Here is a 15,140-nt window from a genome sequence, read left to right on the forward strand (position 1 = left end):
CTTAAAAGTATATATACTTATTTCTGAGGATAACATTTTCCATATTATGTGTCTTTAATTTTTTTCAGCTATTATGTAAATTTCTTATACTCTGGAACTGTTGTTCATGCAGAACAGGCAAACTTCAGATAATATTGATGACCATTTTTATTGTAGATGGTCATTAATAGTCTTATTAAAAGTAGTTTCCCTCAAAAGGTAGAAATGGAACCAAATTGTAGAAAGCCAAGAGAAGATGAAAATATAAGACTCAGTAGGAAAATCTTGATTAGGTTGACAAGCAGGATGTGATGGAAAAGTAGACAGCTGTAATGATTGTTGGTGTGGTCAGCTCTGAGTGAAGGATTTAAAAACAGTAGATATGGTGTGAGAAGTGACCCTGGGAAGAGGAGCCTAGAGAACTAGGCAGTGACATTTATGTTGGTTGAGAAGAGCATCATCGGCATAGGCCTTAATATGGCTGGGATGGTGGACTTGGAAGAGAGAAGACTGATTGCCAGTGTTCTTAAATGTGAAGACAGTCAAGAGCTGAGTAGGAGGCTGTGATAAGGAAAAGAAGCTGTGGTGAGAGAAGATCGTGAAGCCAGAGGCTTGGGTTGAGTCTTTCCTTACTTGGTGACCTTGAGCAAATTCCTTTATTTTACCAAAATGGTTTTAAAATACATTTGTACAGGAGAGATGGTGGTGTGACTCTACTGTGAACAGTTACTGTGAGGATTACTGAGAAAATGCCTGTAGAAGCACTCAGCACAGTGTGTGACCTGTAGTGTGAATAGTTTGTGAGGAGGCTGGCTCTTCACTTTTGATTTTTGTCAGGTTTTCACACATCAAACTGAACATACTGTTTGATTGAAGAAATAGGTGTGTATTCTAAGGACTGGTGGTGGTCTATTTAATGATGATCTTGACCTAACAACAGTAGGGTTTGAAGAGATGGAAGGTATTAATGGTGGCGCTGGTGATGGAAAGACAAGACTGTGACTACTTGGCAAGAGCTAGAAGTAATGAGATGTTGAATTCTAAGTGATACTTAGTGTACTGCTCTGAAAAACAAACAAACAAAACCAACCCATCATTATTGAACTTTTTTTTAGGGAAAAACAAAAGCCAAAAACTTGAATAGTTTTCTTCTTCCGCCACTGAAATAGACGCTAAAAATATTTTTTGATAAAGTAAAGAAGTTTTCTCACTTGCAGTCTAGCAGCACAGGGTATGTTTGTAGTAGTTGAGAGAGTAGCAAGGGATGATTAGGGTGGAAAGTCTGGATGCAGCCAAAGAGAGCAGAGTGTTACAGCAAAACACTTCAATTGTGCCCCTCTGCCCTAGATAGAGACTTACTGAGAGATGAACAGAACTAGGAAAATATGAGCAGCTAACGGGAACTGGTTGCTCAGTAGAGGCAGGATGGTTGAGAGTATAGCAGTTTTTATGTGCTGCGAAGTGGTATATTTTATGGTATGTCATATAGCAGGCAGAGAAGTACACAGTAGGCCAATGTTCTGAAGGCATATCTTGCTAGGCACACACAGAGTCAGATGCCCGTAGTTATGTTCTACCCATGGGAGATACATATCCCTTGAGTTCAGAGTAGAGATGGTGAATATGTAAACCTAAAGAAAAGAAGAAACAGATTAAGCTCTTTGGAAAGAGCCTGGGAAAAAGAACAGTGGATTAGGGATAAAAATACGTAGACTTCAGTGTTCTGATTGGAGTTACTTCCTTAGGATACAGGACCCAGCATGGGTCTACGATACCATAGGGAATAGTGCTGCTGCTCTGTTATTACCTCAGGTGATGTCTCTGCTGACTAGAATGTCGCTGTCTCCTTAGGACTGTGCAGCATGGATGACTTTGCTGAGGGAGGTCTCAGTTTGGCAGATGATATCTTACTGGAAGATTGCCCTTATGAGGATGACTGTATCTGTACTCCCGACTTTACCACTGACGATTACGTTCGAGTAACCCAGCTTTACTATGAAGGCGTGGTGAGTAGGCTTGTGAACTCTACTTTAGAGCAGCTTTTGTGGCATATGTATTGACAGGACAGTACACGTGCTTCTGAAGAGATGATTGCAGAAGGGAAGGGCTGTGTTGCCAGAGTGGTGAGAAGTAGTTACTTAGACTGGAGATCAACCAGGCTCCTGAGGAAAAGGAACAAACTCAGAACAATCCAATGAGAAAGCCCGAGATGAGTTCCGAAACCACAAACAATACATACTTTCACCTTTTACCAGATAAAAATCAGAATAATTTTCTTCTTTTAGGGTATGCAATATAAAGATTATGCCCAAAGTGAGAAAAATTTAGGTGAGTATATTAATACTTTAATGCTAATTTGTTGCAAGACTATTAAGGGAGGTCTATCCATCCAGTCATACCAACATAACAAATTTATCTTTTAATATGTATTTTTAGCTTGATTTGGTTATATAGGCCTGTAATCCCAGCATTTGGGAAGGAGGCTGAGGCAGAAGGATTAGAAGCTCCAGGCCAACTTTGATCAGCATGCTGAGACTCTTGTCTCAGACTAGAAACTAATCTTTTGTAAAGCTACAGCTCGTTCCTAAATTTTCTTAATATCTAATAGTTGAATATTTTACTCCTTCAATTTTTACCCTTTTTATACCTATTGTTACTTTTTCTCTATTAATTGTATAGATTTATTTGAAAATGCTAATTTTAAACTTTTAAATTTAATTAAGAATATGACATCTGCAATATATGGTGCAGTAAGCCACTCTCCATCCTGCAAGATTACTGTGATGCCATTAAGCTGTACATCTTCTGGCCACTTCTTTTTCAACATCAACACAGTTCTATAATATCAAGATTGCATCCCTGTGTAGAAGCCATGTAAGTTACTATATAATAATAGTCGTTTAAGAACTGTGTTAGCATGTTGTACAGTACTGAGAAATACCAAGTACAGTAGGGGGCTCGTGCCTCTTTCTGGAATGTTATCTTTGTTTAATCACATAGAAAAGTAAAGACTTGGGATTTGAGTATAAATGATTAATTACAAGCCTTTAATGAATTCCCTGAATAGTAATAGATTGTAAACTTAAAGCTGAGTGCTACAGAAAGGAGGAACAGATATCAGTGTCTGGTTTGCTTATTGAATACCTGATAGAGTAAAGACAAAAGAACTTTCCACATAGTTTAAGTAGAACTATAACTATAAAGTTCATGTAAATGTAACATTCGCTAAGTAATAACATTTGGGATCCTAATCTTAAAAAAACATTGTCTTTAAGCCGTTCTCGTGCTGCTGAGATAAGTTTGAAGAAATTACAACATCTTGAGTTGATGGAAGACATTGTGGATTTGGCAAAGAAAGTTGCAGTAAGTGGTAGAATGTGGGTCCCACTCATTTGAATGTAAATGAACAGGAGTTGGAGAGAAGGCTCAGTGGGTAAGAGTGCTTGCTGTGTGGACACGGGGGCCTGAATTTTGATCCTGGTCTTGTAACCCAACACTGTGGTAAGGGGGTGAAGACAGGAGGATCAGGCCACCGACTTAGCTCCAGATTCTGTGAGAGACTGTCTCAAAGATGGAAGGTGTTAGAGAGCAGCCTGGTATCCTTCTCTGGCCTCAGCATGTGTGTATGGCTCACCACACATGTGTTCTTATATCAGTTCATGCACTATACTGTGTTCCCATCCATCCTACACACACACAGACACAGACACACAGAAAAAAGACAAGCAAACACGCAAAAGCAGGTAAATAGACGGTGTTTACCTTGTAGTTCCAGCTTGTAGCAGTTAGCAGACAGTGCTTTTATTTGTGTTTTGTTTATGGATATGCTCGGTATTGAAGCAACAAGGCCAATATACTGGTTTCATGTGCCAGAGTGGAGGTGGGGTGGGGGTGGTCAGGATTGCATCTTGCTAAGGAATAGAAGCTGGAATTGATCATAAATGAAAGTAAGCCCTGGTTTGTGAAAGCTCCTGTCAAGCAGGCTCTTAAAGTGAGGGGTTATTTTTTGATCTACACCACCACCATTAGCAAGTAATTTGTATTTGAGTAGAATTTGTCATGAAAGATTTGATGGGGTGTTTTGTACTGTGGATCTTTATATGATTTTTTATTTGTTTCAGTGTTTGGTACTGTTCTAGTTGAAACTTGCATTTGGTAAAGGTGCTTCCTGCTGAAATCAGCTGTAATAACTTACAAATGATGCATATATGTTTATTAAAAGTCTAGGTGTAATGAACCTCAAAAATCTGTACATTTAAAAGTCAGACAGTATAACTTCTAACTAGACCAGTATGGAAGACCATTTCTGAATCCTATTAAGATGCTAAAGGGACAAATGAACCCTATCAATCCTATGGGGAGTATGCTGCTAAGCATATAGAGTAGTGTAGTTAGATATCACTTAGTGATGGGGACACATTCTGAGGACTGAGTTGGTAGCCAGTTTTCCCTGTTGTTAGAATCTCATAATGCTGAGCCAAGATGATAGTGGCCAATCTCTTGATGTAAACAAGAGACAGAGTAAACATAGTTGTGTGAGATTGCAGCTCAGTACAGTGTGGCATGCTGTTGTACCCCTCCCCCACCCCCAAGTACAGTGAGTATTCTAAAATAATGATAGAAAGTGTGCTGCAGTAAATACCCAACCTATAGATAGCATGGCTGCTTATTATTGCCAAGTGCTACATCTCATTCATTTGATTATGTGCACCACACCGGCATAACTTGTACTGCATGGGCACAGACTTGTGAGTGATATCTTGGGAAGTCACAGTAGCTGGGATGTAATGTAGGTGATAAGTTTTCAGGTTTCTTACTGTCTCAGGGGACTTTTGTCCTCTCTGTGGCTCCTTGTTAACTGAGATGTCGCTGTGTAGCTCACAACTTTTTCTAAAATAGAGGGTACGAGGCTAGGAAGATGCCAGGCCAGAGTGAGGATTGAAGTTTAGATCTTCAGCACCCATGTAAGTGCTGGGTAGACATGGTGGCCAGCTTGTATTCTTAGCACTTCAGAAGGCAGAGATTGAATTATCAGAGTTAGGCTGGCTAACTAGATTAGTGAAATAGTGAGCTCTGTGTTCAAGTAAGAGACCTTCCTTCCATATTAAAGGTGGATAGTGATTAAGACATCCATGGTCAGCTTGTGGCCGCCACACACATACAAGTGCACATAAACATGTGTACACCCATATACACATGCCACCCCACCCCACCCTCCAAAAAGAAAAGAATTCAAACAAAATTGACAGAATAAGGAAAAATGTGTGGTTTTTGTTCTTTTTTTTATTTTGCAGAATGATTCATTCCTTATTGAAGGCTTATTGAAAATTGGTTATAAAATAGAAAATGTAAGTGTTAAACATGAGACTCCAGCACATGCACTGCAAATGACCAATAGTCAATCTCACTGCATGTTTCTCAGATAATGACTCCATATACCCAAACTTTTACATGTAGTATTTGGTAATACTAATTTCTATATATTATATAAATAATCTTATAGATTTGCCTCATTTTTAAAATCATATATATAGTATAGTTTTAAGCCTTTTGCAAGTTACTAATTCTTTGTGTAGATTATTTGCCTCACATATATTCCTCCAATGAAATTAAGTCCTTGGTATGTATGTCATGCTCATGTGCAAAGATAAGTCCTTTTGTACTGTTACTGGAGACAGAAATGTCTTATGTATTTACTTTAATCCTAATATGAACATTGGCAATTCAGCTATTCAGATTCTTAAAAATAAATTAAAGTAAAAAGAATATTTTGTGAACTCCCGATGAGTCCCATTGCACTGATTGCCCTTTTGCCCGGCCATACGCTGCAGATCATGTGGCCCTGTCCTGAACCTTGATCTGTGCCTTCACACCTGATGGTCAGGACAGAGCTCTAGTCGCCATGTGCCCGGAGAGTCCTCATCTACCTTTATATTACTGTACTCTCCAACTACCTCAACAGCCCAGGGTCAGAGACCTCAACTTCCATGTCTGTAATCATTGTAGAAACATTCTTGATCTGTGAGATGTCTACGGTCACATGAAGATGCCTGTGAGTCCACAGTGACTGTTCTTAATGTGTATGTAGGAGTTCAGCTGTTCTCTATTGCATGATGGAGTGATGGAAATCAGTGTATGAGTAATGGTCTGACATGCTACAGAAGGCAAACACACAGTGCCACATACATTCAGACTTAAACTCAGATCCCCCTTTTCATTCCTCTTTTGAAACAGAAAATCTTGGCAATGGAAGATGCTTTAAATTGGATAAAATACACGGGTGATGTAACAATTCTACCTAAATTAGGATCAGTTGACAATTGCTGGCCCATGCTAAGTATTTTCTTTACTGAATGTAAGTATAATTGCTTTAAATGTTGAGTCTTGTTTAAAGAATATTAAGATGCACCTGTAAAGGATGACAGCCACTAAGCCCGAGCTTTAAGACTATAATGCTACAACACCAGTGAGACAAGATGGGATGTGGAAAGATGGGATGTGTTCATAGATGATATTCAATTTACCTTAGGAACGGTTAACAGTGTTTTTCTTCTGGTATAATGCTCAAATAACATGATTTTGTTTTTTTTAACATTGCAGTTAGTTTATTCTCTATTTCTTGTCTCACTGGTGTTGTAGCATTATAGTCTTAAAGCTGGGGCTTAGTGGCTGTCATCCCTTTACAGGTGCATCTGCTCTTTGATTAAGATAGAGCTGCCTTCTGTGCTTTACTTTGAAAAGTGTTTTACCTTTCAAGCATTTGAATATTAGCAGTGTTTTTATGGTATGCTTACAGTCTTAAGACAGGAAATATTTGGCCCTGTAATAGATGATGAGAGCAGAAACTTGTCATCGTGACTGAGAAAGAAGAGTGCGTATTTTGTCAGTTGGTTTAGATGCTTATAGGTAAATAGAGACAGGATTTTGCAGTAGGGTTGTTGGACACTGGAGTGTGTTGCATCCAGAGAGTGTAGATTTTGTTTTCCTTGCCATTTTGAACACTTGTAATTACAGTGGAGGAACAGAGAAACAGCTTATCACAGGCATCTACCTGGGCTCATTTCTGTTGTTCTGCCAGGGTAGCTGTAGTTGTTTTGTTTTGGGGGATAAAGTCAGAATTTTAGGGTTTAAAAATGGTTCTCGCCGGGCGGTGGTGGCGCACGCCTTTAATCCCAGCACTTGGGAGGCAGAGGCAGGCGGATTTCTGAGTTCGAGGCCAGCCTGGTCTACAGAGTGAGTTCCAGGACAGCCAGGGCTATACAGAGAAACCCTGTCTCGAAAAACCAAAAAAAAAAATAAATAAATAAATAAATAAATAAATAAATAAATAAATAAATAAAAATGGTTCTCAACCTGTGGGTCATGATCATTTATCAGTTGCCTAAGACCATCTGCATATCAGATATTTATAGTATGATTCATAACGATAGCAGAATTACAGTTACAGAGTAGCAACAAAAACAACTATAGCTGGGGTCACCACACAACATGAAGAACAGAATGAAGGGGTTGTAGTATTAGGCAGGTTGAGAATGGCTGGGTTAGATAATTTTCCTCAGTCGTGTAAGTACTAGCACTCACTCATGTCCTCCGGAGTTAGAACACAGGCTTTTCTCTAAAACTTAAGTAACTCTGTGTCTTAAGACTCTTGTCTGGTGGCCATCCCAGATTTTGCTCAAATCTTAAATGTTAAGTGTTCCTTTAATCTTGGACATTAATGATTTGTTACATAGAAGCTTAACTATAATTTTGTTGTAGTAAATTTTTAAATCAAACTTTTAAAATCCTTTTTATTTCATAGCTTATGAGGCTTGATAACCTTTGGATACAAAGTGTATCTGTTTAATTTTTATTAGTTTACTAACTTTTCTATTAGAATAATAGTTCAAATAACTTCTCATTAACTTTTATGAAGCCAAGTATTAAAACCTTTTAAATACTTTATTATAGTAAGAATATTTTAGAAAATATTTTTTCAGGGTTTTGTTTTTACACATTTTTATTGAACACTCTATCTAGCATGTTGAATACTTGATACTGTTTGTTGAATTGGCTTTGATAATTAGGAGCCCTAATCACAGTGTATTATGAAAGAAGGAAGAAGTGATAATGTAATAATAAATTTTAATTGCTAGAAATAAAAACAGATTTTATTCACAAAAGCAACAAAGTGGTTTTTTGTTACTTTGATTTACGGTATTGATTGAGACCTCAAGGATAAACCTAGGGTCTGAAATGTGTTTGGTGTTGCTGTTACCACAGAACTGCATTCCCAGCCCCAAGTTTTTACTCTTTAACTATTTAATGTGTGCATAACACTACAAAAACATAAAAACTATTTAAAAACATTTAATAGTAAAATGAACATAATAATAGACTTACCTTTTTAAACCAAGAGTTAGAATATTATCAATACCATTTTAAAACTAATACTTTCTTTCACCTTCTTCTAATACAAATTTCAGATAAATACCATATTACTAGAGTTGTAACTGAAAATTGCAACTTGCTAGAAGAATTTAGAAGGCATAGTTGCATGCAGTGTGTGAAGGTAAGGATACTTACCTGTACATGTACTTTAAGATTTGTCTGTTAAACTTTTAATAGGCTTGAGTAATAAAATAATGGAACTACTGTAAAGTAACATAGTAATACCATGCTTAATGGGAAATGTTGAGGCATTCTGATTTAGGATTTTTTTTTAAAAGAAGAAATGCTATCTTAATCAAAATTTCTAATGATTTAAAAATTAGGATTTATTTCAACCAGGCTTGTACTATATTGAGCAATTACGATATTCTTTGATAACAGCCTTACTGGGATGCAGACCATGTGCTGCAGTTCACTCAGGAAGTACTAACTCCTAGAGAATGTTTAGAGCTTTATAGTTAAAGTTTTTGATAATTGATAATTTTTGTTAATTAAAGAATGTCAGTATGAAGTGAAAAATTCAGTTATACATGTAGCATTCTTTATGTATATTCTTACTAACCTGCTACATATTTTTAGCAGTTAGTCAACATTGCCTGTGAGTTAATGATTTATGTGTATACATTGAGATACCCAGGACTATTGGATACTACTACATTTACTAATAACTGAAAGCTACAGTTTTACCATTCATCTCATTTTTATTTATTTTTAATTTTTATTTAATTTCTGGCTTTTCAAAACAGAGTTTCTCTGTTTAGCCTTGGCTGTCCTAGAACTCACTCTGTAGACCAAGCTGGCTGAGTTCACAGAGATCACCTGTCTCTATCTCCAGGTGCTGGGATTAAAGGCATGCACCACCACTGCCAGGCACATCTCATTTTTACACTATTATACATGAATAAATTTTATTTAAAAGTGTGCCTACAACATATACACAACAGAAGATAGTTTTAGTAATTTATAATATGTATTTATAAAGTACACATTAATTAAGTTTTTAACATGCCAACTTAAAAATAATTAAGTAGTTATCATGTATTGGTTTTAGCTTCACATTCAGTGAGAGACTGTTTCAAGGGAATAAGTTGGAAGGACATCCTGAGGAGAGCATTGTGAACCCTTCACACACACACACACACACACACAGTCTCTCTCTCTCTCTCTCTCTCTTTAGCAAATACATGTACCTGTTCTCTCTAGATTCCCTTCCTTGACCTTTGCATGACCCTAACCCTAACTCCTCCCAACATATGTACATGAAGGCGTATACTACACACAAGATAACAAAGCAGAGGAACCATGTTTTGAAAAGCCAGAAATTAAGTAAAGATTAAAAAAATTTTAATGACAAAAAAGTACATGTTTAGTACACTTTTTCCAGACCTCTTTTATCTATATGGGTTTCTGTATCTGCAGATGCAGAAGCCATGCATGTTTTCAGTTCTAATTGAATGTATCAAAATACTAGAGATTGTATTCTCATTTTCTATATAAATAACCCCCATGTTACTTTGATAGCAAGGATAGAAACCAAGGTATTTCTCCTGGGTGTTGGCTTCTTGACTGTCTTTGGAGGTAATTGATGGGTATTCTTTTACTTTGGTTTCTCAGCAAGGAGAACTAATGAAAATGAGAGGAAATGAAGAGTTTTCAAAGGAAAAGTTTGAAATAGCTGTTATTTATTACACCAGAGCCATTGAATATAGGTAAGAGCAAAGTAGAAAAATAAACTCCTTTTTATGTGGCAGATCAGGCTAAACTCTAAGGAGACGTAGAAGCAGATGGATTATAGGATATCATTTGCCATGCAGAGTAGGTTTCCTCATCTGTCAGTATTAGGAGCAGTGCTGGTAGCCTGGATACAGGCATCTATCTCAAGCACACCAGGCAAGACCCTGAGTCTTCTCCACTCTGCCCTCGTTTCCACAGCCTTCTCTACAGAGACATCTGTCTTCTTTCTTTTTCTATCAGCTGTTCCTTTCATGCTATTCACTGATTGTGGGTGCGGTGTTCCTCAGACTGAAGGTGTTGTCATTGAGGAACCTCTGCTTTCTTGGGGAACTTTTTTTTTTTTTAAAGATTTATTTATTTATTATATGTAAGTACACTGGAGCTGTCTTTAGACACTCCAGAAGAGGGAGTCAGATCTTGTTACGGATGGTTGTGAGCCACCATGTGGTTGCTGGGATTTGAACTCCTGACCTTCGGAAGAGCAGTCGGGGGCTCTTACCCACTGAGCCATCTCACCAGCCCTCTTGGGGAACTTTTAAGGGACATTGTTTGCGGTTGCTGAGAGGCTGGGTGTGTCTACTCTGTCCACACCTCACACCTCACTCAGATGCTCCATCCTCTTCCTCTGCCTTACGGGTATGCCTTGCTCTGTTTAGACTACTTGTCTGAGCAGGATGCTCTGGAGACTGCCCCCTTTCCTACCTTCTTCTTCACAGGGATTGAGGGAACCCAGTTGGATATCATACCTAAAGCATACCACTCCCCACTCTGTTAAGGAAGGGAATAGGTTTTGACTACCCAGAATCGGATAATGAAAATTAATAAAAATTGAAAAAAATCTACCTGTTACTACTGTTTGTATTTGTGAGTTTCTTTTGTCTTTGTCAAAGTACCCAGCTTGACTTACATAAGTACTCTTGTCTTGGATAGTTATGTACTTTGTAGTTGACTAGCGTTTTAATAACAGTTTTCACAGTAGTACTATGAACTAGATACATTAGTAATTACCTTTTGAACAATGTACTGAGAATGTCAAAGACCTTAATTTCAGTCAGTAAGACTCTAAATCCTTTATTCTGCTCTGCCACATTGTTGTAAAGTTTTAAAAATTGAAAAAAAATGTTTTCAATATGATTTTTGGTTGTTTCAGATATAATGTGTTTTTCTGACTAAATGTTACTTTTTTTTAAGACCCGAAAACCATCTTCTTTATGGTAACCGAGCTCTCTGTTTTCTTCGTATGGGGCAGTTTAGGTAAGTTGGTTAATTACTAATTACTGAATTTTATGCCTAATATTACTTTAGGGAAACATTTATCTGTCTTGCAGTTATGCAAGAAAAACCCTGAATAATTTTTTGAAGTAGGTAAATGGGTAAAAAAGGTTTTATTTCTGACTGCAGGAGGATGTGAGCATATGTCTGTCATACATTATTTTAAACACTCGACATGTTATTTAAGTCTCAGCACCCTTAATAGGCATGTTATGTTACTTTCCACGTTTTACTCTTGGAACAGTTCCTACAGCTAGTGAGTGGTGATAATGAGATTTAAACCGATCACGCTGATGATACCAACATTGTAACATGTATAATATATTCCGTCCTTTTCCTCTACCTAACCTGCATAGTGTACTTTTGCTGTTTATTTTGTCTTGTTCTATAAAATTAGGTAAATATCTTCATAAATGAAAGAGTGCATAAAAAATTAATGGTATTAATGAAATAAAATAATAACTTAGCTCCTTATGTTGAATTTGAACTTTGCTTTTATTTATGAGTTGAGAAAGACTAGAAAAAAAATACTGTGATCTTATTGCCCTTCATTTAAAAAACTTTAGTATATAAATTGTGTTAATATTAAACTATAGATTGTTGTATTCGATTATGCCTTAATGTAAGAGAATGGGTCCAAAACTACATCCTTGCTGAGAGAAATACTCAGAACACATCAAGCTAAAAATCAAGTTAGAACCTGGGACCCCCAGAACAAGGCTGCCTGGCCCAAGCTCTTGTGTAGATACTAGTTAAAGCTCATTTGTGCCTTGATTTTTCTGTTGCCTAAAATAAAGAAGGAAAACTTGAAAATTCTCATTATTCATAAAGAACATTTATAGTAATCGCTTGGTTGAAGGTGGTTCCTCATGATTAACTTAGAAATTTCTTACTTGGGTCAGTAATAATGTTAATTAAGTGATTGAGAAAAATTTCAGAAAGGATATGAAACACTCTGAAGAATGCAGTGTGGGGTTTCACCGTAGGCTTCTTGCTGTACTAGCCGTTGCTTAGTGACAACACTTTGAACTGGGGTGTGGGGTGTGGGAGTGGGGAAAGGTGTAGTATCTTCCAAGTGTGTAGCTTTTAAAAAGTAACATTTATTGTGTTTCTCTTTTATTGTAAACAGAATACATTCTCATGGTAGAAAATTTGGAAAATACAAGAGTTTAAAAAGAAGAAAATAAATATCACCAGTAATCCAACCACCTTGGAGAATACCGCTGTATTAACGTTATGCAGCTGTTAGATGGCTTAAGCCCTGGATAATCCGAGGCTATCTAGACTAGAGGAATGGATGGGCTTGACACAGTCTTCCATCAATACCACTGTTCTCAACTGGTTCTGACAAGAAATGAGCTACAAATGTCTAGGTTATTGTTTCTGGCTAGGTCCAGAGTTAACAGATAATCTGTACTGTTTGAAGGTGAATTGTGTGCTTTCAAGATCAGATAAATAGGTGTATGACTTGACTAGCCTTTTGTGAAAACTGAAGTCTTGGCAGGCAGAGGGTCATCTATTCTCCAGCTCTGAAAGCTGAGAGATAAACCACTGATTCTACTTTTATGAGTATTTGAAAGGTAGACACATGAGGAGGATTTTCCTAAACCCCTGCTACAACAAGAGGTGGCAGTAGAAACACAGCCTGCAGATAGCGTGAGGTGAAAGCCAGCATAGAGCAGCCCACCTACCCATGTGCCTCGATCGCGGTCCAGCTTGTAGTTGAATACATCTGATAACGGGCGGGTTAGTGTGCTGGAGAGCCCATGGTTGCTAGCAGGCAGTCACCAGCGTGTATCTGACAGACACTCCTTCAGCAGGCAGAACCATGCTATGCTGCTTTTGCTGTTGCCTCCTGCCTTCTCACACACTGCTTATATGATTTTGCTCAGTAGTGCAGGAATGAAGTTTCCAGGTATCTACCTGCGATGCAATGACTAAATGATATGACATAGGAACATGCTGCCAGTGATTGACATGTGCCTGGATACGGGAGGACTCTTGCTCTGAGAAGAACCTTTTAAAGCTGATTAACCAAGGTTGAGACGTTGTGAAATTGTCACATCACATGGATGCCAGCTAGACCTGTCATGGGAATCTGGCCGAGCAGCTGCAGGGACAGCAGGAGACAGAATATCTACCTACTGAGCCTGGGAGACACTGTCATCCCCAGTCGGTCACAAGGCCAGACTTCCTATTTGCTGTTATAAAAGCAGGTGTCAAACTACAAAAGAACTGAAATGGAAAATGATTAAAGGCTTAAATGAATGCTAAAATGATATTGAAATATTTTAATTCTAAAATACTAGAAAGTGAAAACATTCCATTTAAAAAATAACTTCAGCAAGATTATGCTCTAAAAAGGTAAAAATGCATACATTGACTCATGACAGGCTTGGTCCTGAGTACTTTATGCATATTTATTCCTAAAAACCTTTACAACCTTGGGAGGTATTGTAGCTATCTCTTTCAGATGAGAAAACCAAGGTACAGTAAGGCCTAGCAGTGTCCAGGTGTGCTTAGGCGGGTGTGATGCAGCCAGGATTCAAACCCAGTGGACCTGGATGTGGCCTCTATTGTTAGTCACCTTGGAAAGGTGACAGTAGAGGTGACACACGGGAATGTGAACGTTGGAAACATTTTAAGACAAATGATCTAAATAGTCACACATTTATGAGGACCTGCTGATCCTTACATAACATGCAGATTAAAAACTACGAGTTTCTCTTTCATACCCATCAGATTGGCAAAAACTTAAAAGCTTCGAAATACCAAGTATTTGAGAGGATGTGGAACAAAGGAAGCTTTCATACTCGGCTGGAGAAAGTATAAATTGGTACAGTCACTGGAGAGCAGTCTGACAAGGAGAAGATGTGCACTCTCTGCAGTTGACATCTAGGGTCATCCCTTCCAACTGTCAGACATGTACTCAAGAAGACATGTACAAGCCTTCATTGTAGCACTGTTTGTAAGATAAAGATGTGCACCAACAAACATCCATCAGGAGGGGATGGATAAATGAACTGTTGTATATTCATACAAAGATGTTTGAAACAGCACTTAAAACGAGTGCAATGTTGAGTGTCAAGCAAGTTGCAGAATGGTTTGTACAGTGTGATAGCATTTATATATTGTTAAAAGACACACAAAACAATGTGCATATTCATGTTATCATGACGTATGAATTTCAAGTGTTCTAGAAATGTATGGGCATGTTAAACCAAATGAGTGGCTATCTCTGGGGAGAGAAGGAGGAGAAAGGAGAGGTGGTACACAGTGGATGTCAACTATAACAAATCTGCAAAAAGAGCCAGAGTAAATATGGCAAAATGTTAATTTCTTGCTAAGTTGGTACATGAGTGTCCTACATGTTAATATTATGTTCTCTGAATTGTGTGTACTTGAAATATTTGATAAAAAGCAAAACAAGTATAATTTAAAACACATATAGAAAGGAAAAAGAACCACTCTAAAATGAGAAATGATCCTGAAAATAGAGAAACCATGATATTATGGTTAGTGATGCAAGGAAGAAAGCCAAAAATTGAGAAGTACGGTCTGGGACTTCATCCTGAAGTGATCTGTGGTGGTTATAATCTAAAATAACAGACTTACCGGAAACCTTTGAGAGGACATGGGCGAGGCCAGCGTGTGCCCTCTCGGGCTGGATTTTGTGCTTGTGAGGTAGAGAGCTGGGCATCGTGTTGCTGCCGCTTCATCTCCCG

The 15,140-nt window shown here is 37.8% G+C and overlaps 1 protein-coding gene across 11 annotated transcripts in view; it reads left to right on the top strand.

The window, feature by feature from the left end:
* Ttc3 (tetratricopeptide repeat domain 3) overlaps window positions 1-15,140 on the top strand; it is a 101,334-nt gene that overhangs the window by 11,108 nt on the left and 75,086 nt on the right. For 6 of the 11 annotated variants that reach the window (XM_029470718.1, XM_029470712.1, XM_021184393.2 and 3 more), the window contains exons 2-10: window positions 1,831-1,985; window positions 2,265-2,307; window positions 2,703-2,853; window positions 3,255-3,342; window positions 5,274-5,327; window positions 6,214-6,334; window positions 8,445-8,530; window positions 10,024-10,118; window positions 11,335-11,397. The exons of 2 other annotated variants lie outside the window; for them this stretch is intronic. In XM_029470718.1, the coding sequence (XP_029326578.1) occupies window positions 1,842-1,985; window positions 2,265-2,307; window positions 2,703-2,853; window positions 3,255-3,342; window positions 5,274-5,327; window positions 6,214-6,334; window positions 8,445-8,530; window positions 10,024-10,118; window positions 11,335-11,397 (845 nt within the window). In that variant the 5' untranslated portion in view covers window positions 1,831-1,841. The remainder of the gene's footprint in view (window positions 1-1,830; window positions 1,986-2,264; window positions 2,308-2,702; window positions 2,854-3,254; window positions 3,343-5,273; window positions 5,328-6,213; window positions 6,335-8,444; window positions 8,531-10,023; window positions 10,119-11,334; window positions 11,398-15,140) is intronic. 3 more of the 11 variants (XM_029470719.1, XM_029470714.1, XM_029470720.1) reach the window with 2 other exon arrangements.

The sequence above is a fragment of the Mus caroli genome, chromosome 16 (assembly GCF_900094665.2).
Source record: "Mus caroli chromosome 16, CAROLI_EIJ_v1.1, whole genome shotgun sequence".
Taxonomy (NCBI): domain Eukaryota; kingdom Metazoa; phylum Chordata; class Mammalia; order Rodentia; family Muridae; genus Mus; species Mus caroli.